General features: G+C 39.2%; 1 protein-coding gene across 1 annotated transcript in view; it reads right to left on the reverse strand.

The window, feature by feature from the left end:
* The window catches only part of DNAJB14 (DnaJ heat shock protein family (Hsp40) member B14), a 23963-nt gene extending 13305 nt beyond the window's left edge, over window positions 1-10658 (reverse strand). Inside the window, exons 1-2 of the mRNA XM_015828269.1 lie at window positions 10526-10658; window positions 2480-2654 (exon numbers count right to left, since the gene is read on the reverse strand). Of these exons, the coding sequence (XP_015683755.1) occupies window positions 2480-2654; window positions 10526-10658 (308 nt within the window). The remainder of the gene's footprint in view (window positions 1-2479; window positions 2655-10525) is intronic.
* Between the last annotated feature and the right edge of the window lie 229 nt (window positions 10659-10887).

Genomic DNA, 10887 nt, shown 5'->3' on the forward strand with positions numbered 1-10887 from the left:
CCTTATAATGACCGCTACCCCGCCGCCCCTACCCCGGGTCCTTGGCTGATGGAATGCCTGGAAACCCGGCGGGCAGATGTCAACAAGGGGTACTCCCCCTTCCGTGCCCAGCCAGGTCTCGGTGATACCTGCCAGGTCCGCACCCCCCTCTTGTATAAGATCTTGAATGAGGGGGGCTTTGTTCACCACTGACCTGGCAAATATTTGCAAATATTTGTTGCAAATATTTAAACCCATACATAAAAATATGTTTAATATTTATAATTTATTTTCTTGATAGACTAAAGCAGTGATGGCGAACCTTTTAGAGACCGAGTGCCCAAAATGCAACCCAAAACCTACTTATGCATCGTCGAGTGCCGGGTGGGTGTGGCCCATTGGCTGGGCGTGGCCCATTGGGTGGGCATGGCTGTGGTGGTAATGGCAGACTGGGTAGGACTAAAAAGTTCAATCAATCAATTCCAACTTTGCAAGATCTTTTTTTTCCCGCGAGAAGTTGAAATTGACTGATTGAACCTTTTTTTTTTTTTTTGCACACGGCAGCAGAGGCCTAAAACGAAAAGGTTTTATAAAACTCAGGTGAAGGCCTAGGACTGGGGCGACGGCGCGCGTGCCCACAGAGAGGGCTCTGAGTGCCGCCTCTGGCACCCGTGCCATAGGTTCGCCACCACTGGACTAAAGCATCTAGAAAATAACAGGCCCATCCAGATCCAGTCACTTGACAAGTTACATGAGTTGTATTTTCAATATTATTAGTATTATCTTCATTATTAATTACAGTATTATCTGGTCAGTGATGCAACAACTAAGAAAGATGTTTCAAACGCTAGAGACTATAAAATAAAGAGTACCTAAGGGATAGATAGCACAACTACTTTTCAAGAATGGACCAGAATAATGAAGACAATTAAGAAGGAAAGATTTCATGTCTTCTCCCTCAGTGAAAGAGCACTTTACCTTATTGTAATATAAAAAGACTTTGCTTTATTCGTAAAAAAAATCAATGGATTAGGATTAGTCAGAGCAAAATTGTAATCATTACTATTTAGTTGTGAAGTTGCTTTTTCTTTATTAGAAAACCAAGTTCATTTTTTAGAAGTTTGCAAATGAAACGTAGCTCCTATGATATTATCAGATTTCTTTTGCACAACCAAAATGGGCAGGCCTTTGCTCTCTCCTTGTTCTTCGTGCATAACTGCTTAATACTTATGCAATCAGCAAAGAGCTATTGCATCTTTCCCAGCTCCCACTTGTCACTGAGCAACACTCAGTTGAAGAGCTACAACAGTCTGAAAGGGAGCACTGTCTCTTGTGTATAGGACACAGAAGACAGAGAAGAAAACAAGTCTACGTTGGGTGCTTATATTTGTGCCTACCAACACATTATTAGAAGGGAGGAGAGCAAAATGGCTAAACTCAGGCACACGAATTGATCAGCTGCCCTATTTTCTCTTACATTTCTTATTACTACCATTCAGAGACTGAGCATAACGTGTTCCATGTATTGTTGGAATATCTTTAAAATATTTTCTGCTTGAAAACAAGACAAACCAATGTTGATGTGGCAATAAACAGTGTTAGATTACCTTACATTGATAAAAGTAATGTAAAATCCCTACTAGGTTACAAAACTCACCGGATAACTTCATTCTGCTTACTACCATATTATTCAGGGTTGCTCTGACATTAAAATCATTATAGTAAAAAACATAATTTCCCTAAACTTGTTGAAAAAAGGTCAGAACAAACATGTAGCTAGGGTACAATAAAATAATTTAAAGCACACTCTTGAATGCCCTTCATCATTAACTTTCTTACACCTATAATTTAATTGCATTCTGCTTATTTTTTACTTTGAAATGTTATCCCATACATGTGTACCTCCTTTTGAATGCAGAAATGCAGAAATACTCTAAAGGACAGATATGATGAAGATCAAAAAAGAGCTTACTTAAAAGTATAAACAATTTGTCCTAGTTCAGTTTCAGTTAAAGCTTTATTAATGTGATTATAAACAGATAAAAGCTCAAAACTTAGTAGAATATACAAAAATGAAATTATTAACATACATCCATAATTATGAAATATGTATGTTCAAAATAAAGTCTTAAATGTAAGAAACCATTCAACATATTGATATATGTATTGTAAATGCACAATTTGTTTATAATACAAACAAAAACTCTAGTGACAAGTAAACTATTCCAAATTGTATCAGGCTTTATTTGATATTACCAAGACACTTTATTATTAGTTTGTCAAATGCTATGAGACTGTTCAAAAGGTGAATTCATGAAATTAAGTTATGCATAGCAGCATTTAGGTGATAAAAGTTTTTCCCCAAAGCACTGACTTAAAAACAGCATAGCACCTTGACTGAAAACACAGTGACACAGGCTGCAATCGGGTACTTTTTAAATTACCTATAGGCAGCATTGTACTAGCATTTTTAGATGAAATGTTATAGAGCAATCAATACCTTTGTACTCCTTCAATTTGCTCCTTGGTGTAAGTCTTCCCAACTTCACCTGCAGCAGATGCACTGCTGTCCTTCATGTTGTTAATTTTACTTTTATCATTTTTATTTGCTGGTTTTCGACAGTGAGTACCACTTCCAGCTGTACTCCCATTCTTCATAATTGCCTCCAATAATGCTAAAGATAAACAAGGGCAAATAAAACATTCAAATATTTCCATGACTTATGCCAGTTCAATATTCTTCTAAGAGAAGATATAAAAGTCAAGTATTTGTATAGAAATACATGCACACAGTACAGTGCACTGTACACTATTTATAAATAAGAATGAAGTTTCCTGCTCCAATCTTTAGTAACATAGAGACATACATTAAAAAAAATCTGACTTTTACCTAATTATAGTACTTGCTTTTGCTAGCACAAGTCTATATTTACTCAAAAGTAATTATCACTGGGTACATTGAGTTTATCCCGAGTAAGCATTTGTAGGCTTACTCTTTCTTAAAAGAAACAGCAAAGAATATCAGCCTCTTCACTTACAATAAAAGTAGGCACTGCCAATCATCTTGCAGACATTTATTTGTAAAATTTTATACCAAAATGGTTGTACAATCGTTTAATACAGTGTAGATCACTGTAAGAGGTATGTGATAATTTATTATTGAAAAATAAAAAGGCATATTAAATATAAACAATGTATATAAAAGCAGCCCATATTCATCAAGCTAGAAATTCTGAGAGACGGAATGCTGGAGAAGTTTCTCATATATAAGTAAGTGTATACAGGTAGTCCTCAATTTACGACCACAATTGAGCCCGTTTCTGTTACTAAGTGAAGAATTTGTTAAGTGAGTTTTGCTCCATTTTACGACTTTTCTTGCCATGGTTGTTAAGTGAGTCACTACAGTTGTTAAGTTAGTAAGTTTAAATTTGGATGGTAATAAAAGAAAACCAAGGATAATTATAAAAATCTGTGCTATATACTAATTAGAGTTTAATTATAATGTATTTTAATATTAACAGACTTGTATAAACATGAACAATGCATATATGAATGAAATTTGAGATAATGAAGTTATTTAATTTAAACACATATCCCTGGGGTAGCCAATGCAGTTATACAATTTTTAATGAACTAAATGAAACATTTACATTTCTATGCTTGCTATCGAGGTGTTAACATGATGGAACAAAAAAAAACCAAAGTATTATCTATACAAGGATGTTTCTGAATTAATGAACTATTTGGCAATTGTAGTGTTACAGTCTTAACATTCCCAATTTAAAATATATTAATTGTAAACCGTTTCTTGTTTTAGTAAAAAGATTTAAGATACAATCTACTGCTATACTCTGAACTTCATACGATTAACAGCTTATCGAATACATTTAGCATCATTATGAATTCCTCTTCTTGTCAACCTAAGGCATCCCTTAATATTTTTATTCATCCCTTCACACAGTATGCTTATTTATTTGGTTGATTCCCTGATATACCATCCTGTTTATACCAGGGTTCAAGATGGCAGTCTTCTACTTTTCTTCACACAGGTAGTCCTCACTTGGGTCTAGGGGTTAAGGCATCAGACTACAAATCAAAAGACTATGAGTTCTAATCCTGCCTTAGGCATGAAAGCTGGCTGGGTAACTTTGGGCCAGTCAGTCTCTCTCAGCCTACAGTCAAGCTTGGGCAGCAAGCTGATTGGTCAATTTCCCTCACAACCAGTAAATCAATACTCAGTTGATTAAAAAAAAAAAGGCAGAGAAAACACCAGGAAGGAAAAAGCTAGTCCTCACTTACTGACCTCAATTGGGACTTTCAACTCCAATGCTAAGCCAAGTGGTTGTTAACTGAAACTTCACATGACCAATTTACAACTGCTGCAGCTCGTAAGCAAATCACCACGACTTGCGACTTACTGTTGGCTTCTGCACTGACTTTGCTTGCGGGAAGCTAAGTAGGGACGGTTGCAAATAACGGTGGGTGTTACAACGATTGTAAATTGCCATTCTAGTTGCCAAGCGCTCCGATAATTTCTATGAGAACATGGGGATGTTGTGACAGCCTCAAGTTCAAGGACTGGTCATAAACATACTTTTTCAACACCACTGTAATTTCAAAGAGTCTCTGAAGAAACAGATAGAAAACAATGACTAGCTGTGAGGTGGAGTGAGATAAGAGAAAGTGACTGCTCCAAAGACATTCAGTGAGCTACCGTGGTAGATGGTGAACTAGAACTTGGTCTTCTGCTCCTAGTTCAGCACCTTAACCAGCACACTAGATTGAATACGCTTTAGCATATACTATACATGATAATTTAAACCAAATTTCACTTTAGCAATTCCATGTTTTAAACTTATAGAGCAAGTAACAGCTTTAGGTAAAAACACAAGTTGGTTTTAAAGCTGATCATACTCTGAAAATCCTTACCTACTAATTTCTATCAATATAACTACTACTAAAAAGATACTAAGGGAAGTTTACAATCTTTAAGAGAAGAAGCTTTGTTGAAATCTCCAATGGCAACTCTTGCTGTTTGCAGTATGTTTATTAACAGCTCAGAAAGTAAAAGTCAAATGAACAGAATTGAAATCATTATTTTAAATTCAAACATTTTTTCGGAGCTCCAAATAATGATCTGAGAATAAAAAAGAGAATATCTGGAACATACACAATATTTTTTTCTCAATACATTATATTCTCTTTTCTCCCTTCCCTTTGCCAAATAAAGACCATAAACTATAATAAAAGAATAATACATTTTTAAGCAATATCTAGAATGAAAATGTTAATAAACCTTTTTACTCTTACGATGCCTTTGATGTGTTTCAACAATTATATGAATCTTTAATTGTCAGTTGATGAATTTGCTTGACTGTGAAATTGCAAATTTAGTCATTTGTTTGGATGTTATATTATAGAACTATGCTAGGGCTTGGCTGAATTTATAAAATTTTCTTGAAGTCTATAATGACCTACATTTCAAGGTTGGACCTTAAGATAAAAGCGAGTACGAGTCCTTGCACAGCAAGAACAAAAACATTTTTTGAATCAAATGAGCTTGAAAATATTACTGAGACTAAGGCCAGATGGGATACAAAAAGAATTTCTGCAATCCCATTAGCCTTTAACAGAAATACATAAGACAACATTGCAAACCAGCTGTTTAAATGAGGAATCATTAACTGAAATTACCATCCATTTACAGGCTTCTGTCATCATGTTTTTCCTCACCTAGAGTTCTTCAGCTTCCACCATTTTACCTGATCCTAATATATTTGTAAACATAAAAGCTATGTGGATTTATTTCAAAGCTAATATAACATATTATGCCATTCAGTTCAGCACTGTTATTTGCAGAATGTCGTTGTATAATCAGACAGAACGATGTAAAAATAAAGTATCTAATGGCAGTTGGATTTTTCTCTGAAACACTGCTATGATCATTTACACCAGGGGTCTTCAAACTTTGCCCTTTTATGACTTGTGGACTTCAACTCCCAGAATTCCTCAGCCAGGCATGCTGGCTGAGGAATTCTGGGAGTTGAAGTCCACAAGTCATAAAAGGGTCAAGTTTGAAGACCCCTGATTTACACCTAGTTTAAAGACCCAATTTCAGTTTACTGCAATTTGCACTATGGTTGTTGCCAGAATCATTGGCTTTAAGCAACATTGTGAAAAAATAAACAGTCCCTCATGAATCAAAATAAAAAAATAAGAAAATCACAGAAAACTTGTAGGCTAAGCTAAAACAGGTGCTTTCAAAAGATAACTTAGTCATCCACAATATTCCTGAACAAATTTGTTCATTTGAAAATTCAAAAATTCAAACCTAACCTGCTTCTTCAGGATTTTTTTAACTATGAGGCTTTAACTACACGGCATCAAATGAGTGAAAAGAAACAAGCATACAGTATTCCACATCAGGTATCTTACTTAAATGGGTCCTTTAGAGTAACAGTCCTCAACCTATGTTGTTCCACATAATGGCAGCAGCAATGGTGACAGCGGGGGGAGGAGACAGTTTCGCACGTACAATCTAGCTTCCATCATGCGCAAATGAAGTTTCACAAGCTTGCCTGTGGTTTGCATGGCTTGGTTCCCCAATAGGCCATGGACTGGTACCAGTTCACGGCCCAGGTGCTGCAGATCCCTGATTTAGAGGTCAGTGACAAGGGTTAGGGTTGGATTCATGGCTCTTGCTTGAAGAGCAGGTGGCAACTCTGGTTAGAAGAGTTAGTTGCTTCCTATACATTTCTTTGACATGGGAATGAGTTAATTGTAACACCATCTTTCCCCGGTTATATTGAGCAGTCTTGTTAGATCCAGCAAGAGAGGCATGCTCTGGGTTTCATCTATTCGATAGTGTCAGTGGGAACCAGGAAGACAGCCTTTTCTGTCTTGTTACCTGGCCTCTGGAACAGGGATCCCCAACCCCCGGTCCATGGACCAGTACCAGGCCGTGGCATGCCAGCAACTGGTCCGTACAAACAAGCAAAGCCCCATCTGCAAGATGCAGGCAGCACACAAAACCATGCACTCTCCGGTCCTCGGAAAAACCTCTCTCCAAAGAACCGGTCCCTGATGCCCAAAGGTTTGGGGACCTCTGCTCTGGAATATCATTCCCCTGGAGAGATTATACTTGCTCTGACCCTAGAGGCCTTTCATAAGGTTTTGAAAAACGTTTTGCTACCCAGCTTGGGTTCTTGAGTATTTGGTCGAGCCTGTATCATAGTTTTGTTGTATTGGATGGATTTTTATCTCAGTTGCTGTATATAGTATATTATTTATTTGTTGTGATGTTTTTATCTTGATTTATTCATTGTTACCCACACAGATTCATACATTGATGGTGGTTGCACAAACTGAATAAATAATATTTTTTTCCATATATTGTACTTCTGCATTTCATCTATTCAGCCAATATCCCACAGCCTATTTATATTACAAGTCATGCTATTCTCTAAAAATGTTTCTAATAATAGTTTGAAACTGACTTGAAGACTAGAAAACCAATAGTGAAGGTTCAGCAGATAGGAAATTAGAAATAAATCAGGAAAATAGAAAATAGGATGGAGCATCAGTAAGGAAAAGTGGGAAACTGTAATTCTACAACCACACTGAAGAATTTGGCACTGAACATATTCAGTATCTTAAACACTTAGGTTCCTATTTTAAAAGAATAAACTTTCCAGCATTAGGGCTACCAAAGACATGCTTCACACATGTGGAACTCTGCTTCGCTGCTTTCTGTTTTCCTTTTCCATGACCAACAAATGTGAAATATTGAAAAATACACATGTACATAAAACTTAGGCTATCTTGCTGTAACTATCTCGCATTCATCTCACACCTAAGTATCACTACACTTTACAATTCACCTCTACCAAATACATAAAAAACGTGAAACCTCTTAACCAATTTTAATGTCATCCTGAGTGCAGATTTCTCTTTATTGTATCTAAAGTAATCATGGCTACATTTCTAAGATTTTGTCAACAAAACCATATTGGCCAAGGGAATGGAAGAACAGAGGACAGTGAGTTATGTAAAAATTAAAACCAAGAAAGGCTACTACAAGGCTGTAGGACTAGTCATCTTCTCATAGGAGGGTGGAAAATACAGAAAGTTGCAAGAACATTAAAGTATTACACATAAGCATGGTTCACTGAATACTGATGAGGTTGCACATTTCATTACATCAGTGGTTATGCTCACATGAAATAGCTATCCACAGTTAATTTAATCAATTGAATTGTTTGCTGTAGTGGTTAAAATGTTAAAGTAGAAGCTGGGGAATGTGAATTTTAGTCCTTTCTTATGCCAACTGGGTGACTTTTTGTGCCAGTTACAGAACTGTTTCTGTGGGATAACCGGAGGTGGGAGCACTATGTACACCATCTTGAGTTGTATAAAATAAAGGTGCAATATAAATCTAATAATAAATACTATGGTTTAGTTAGGTTACCCAATTTTTATGGGCTCATAAAACACACACCACTAATTAACTAACAAACTGTCTTTGTTAGGTTACCAGCATTGATTTTGTCCTTGTTAATGTAGCATTCTTTGCTAATATCAAGGTAATTTTGATATTATCAATATTAACTATCCAAGATAGTTTTGGCACTTTTTGGTCAATATGCCACAATTGCAACCAAAGTCAAGTTTAACCCCCAAGCTCACACTACTTTAGGCAAGCTATGATCTCTAAACTGAAGATTATTTTATAAGCCAATAAGAGCTTTGGGCCTCCATTCTACCAATTATAAGATAAATACAAATATACAAATACATTTAGGATATAAATTTATGAATAAGAGTAAATGGGTAGACAGGAAGATGAGGACTTTAAATGGGGGTGTTGAAATGGTATCTGGCCACAGTACAAGGAAAAAATGTTTGCTCTTTCATAACTTTCCTTATCTCAAAAGGGAATACCATAATGAGTTTGTATGTAAATTATGATATATCACATGATGACAGAATTTCTTCACAAGGGAATGCCTAGTTCAAATGCGAATTTACTATGCAATCTAAGATAAACAGCTGTCTCAGCCTACCTCTCCCTTTGGGATAGAAATTGTTTGAATTCAGTTTTAAAAATGTGCTTTGGAGCACGTGGGATCATAAAGAAAATACCCATGTACAACTCAATTATGAAATCCTGGGAAAAGATACAGCTGCTTTAAAGAGTCTCAAGCAGTCACTATGCTCTAAAGAACTTTCTGGAATAAAATCTACAGCTATCTCGCAAGGTCACTCTAGCCACTATTAAAATAATTTATTGAATGTATTAGTATTATCAAGATTGGTTTCTCAAACGAATGCACTTGCCATCCTCAATGACCCAAATCCTTCTCAGAATAGGTGGTAAATAAGCAGACCAAGATGTAATGTTCTATATCAGACATGTCAAACACAAGGCCCGGGGGCCGGATGCGGCCCGCGAAGTGGTTTCATGTGGCCCGCGAAGCCATCCTGGAAACAGTGAGGGAACGGCCCCCGCTGCCTTGGCCCTGGCCCAGGCTGGCCGGGAGCCAATGTACAATTTTGTGGTGGCCATCTATGCTGAAATGCATTCAGTCTTAGCTCCACAAGGCCGTCTGGAAACAGCGAGGAACCAGCCGCTGCCGCGTCGGCCTCACCCCGAGTGCATGCTGGGGAGGTGTCACCCATTGTAAGGAATGAAGAAATGCACCATCGCCTGGAAGTGCCCAGCAAACGGCCCTCGCCTACTTCACATATCCTGCTTGATGGGCTCTGCCCCGGTTCCACCCTCTTCTGCCAGAGACCCTCAGATCTGTCCCACTCCTGCCCAGGCCCCCACCAGCACCCTTGACGCGAATGATGTAGAGTTGGCCACGCCCACCCAGTAGGCCACACCTACTCCATCCACGCCCACCCAATAGGCCGCCCCCACCTGCCCACCCCCCAGGGCAAGCCCAATGCTGATGCGGCCCTCAATGAAATTGAGTTTGACACCCCTGTTCTATATAAGCCCTCTGAGTGGCAATGAGAACAAGGCTGAGTTATATATCTCCTTAAACCATAATATGATCAGATTTTGGCTTACAGTATTGCATGAATAAGCCAAAATGTTGCTTTCAGGACATTTACAGCTTAGGGCAGTGTTTCTCAACCTTGACCATTTTAAGGCATGTGGACTTCAACTCCCAGAATTCCACAGCCAGCTTTGCTGGCTGTGGAATTCTGGGAGTTGAAGTCCACATGCCTTAAAATGGTCAAGGTTGAGAAACACTGGCTTAGGGGGTTGAATGTGGGTTAGTCAACATACGGGAGCTTATCTAAGAACCTTGTTAAAGAGCCCCGACCGATACTGATGAAAGCACCCACTGCTCCTTGCTCAACCTCTCATCTGGTGTAAAGAGCCCAAGCCAAGCCACCCAGGAAGAGCGAGCGAGCGGTCTCGGGCCATCCCTTAACCGAGACTGACTTGTCTCAAGCAGCGGGCTGTTCTGCAAGGAAAGGGCGCAGGGCTGGCTTCTACCAGCTCCCCGCTGGCCTAAGGGCGACCCGTGCTTACCCTTGGCGGTCTCCGTCGGATAGAGCTTCTGGGCCTTATTGAGGAAGCGCAGCGCCCGTTCTCGGTTGCCGGTTTCCAGGGCCTCTCGGGCGATTCCGATGCATTTTTCCGCCTCGTCCCGGTTCCCTTCCATGGGCTTCTCTTTCCGCCGCCTCCGCCCGCCGCAGCGCAGAGAAAAGGGGCCTGACGGGGCCAGAGCTGCGGGGCCAGCCGGACGGGCGCCGAGGGAACCGGGCGCCGGGGCTGACTCGGCGGCGGCGGCGACGACGACTTCGCTCGCACGGCCTTAGATTTACTTTAGGCCGCTGCCGCCGGCGCTCTTCCGGTACATCGTCCTCCCTTCGCCAAGGACCCAGTGCCCA

This window comes from Protobothrops mucrosquamatus, unplaced genomic scaffold, assembly GCF_001527695.2.
Source record: "Protobothrops mucrosquamatus isolate PMUCROS unplaced genomic scaffold, P.Mucros_1.0 scaffold_224, whole genome shotgun sequence".
In the NCBI taxonomy this organism is placed as follows: Eukaryota; Metazoa; Chordata; class Lepidosauria; order Squamata; family Viperidae; genus Protobothrops; species Protobothrops mucrosquamatus.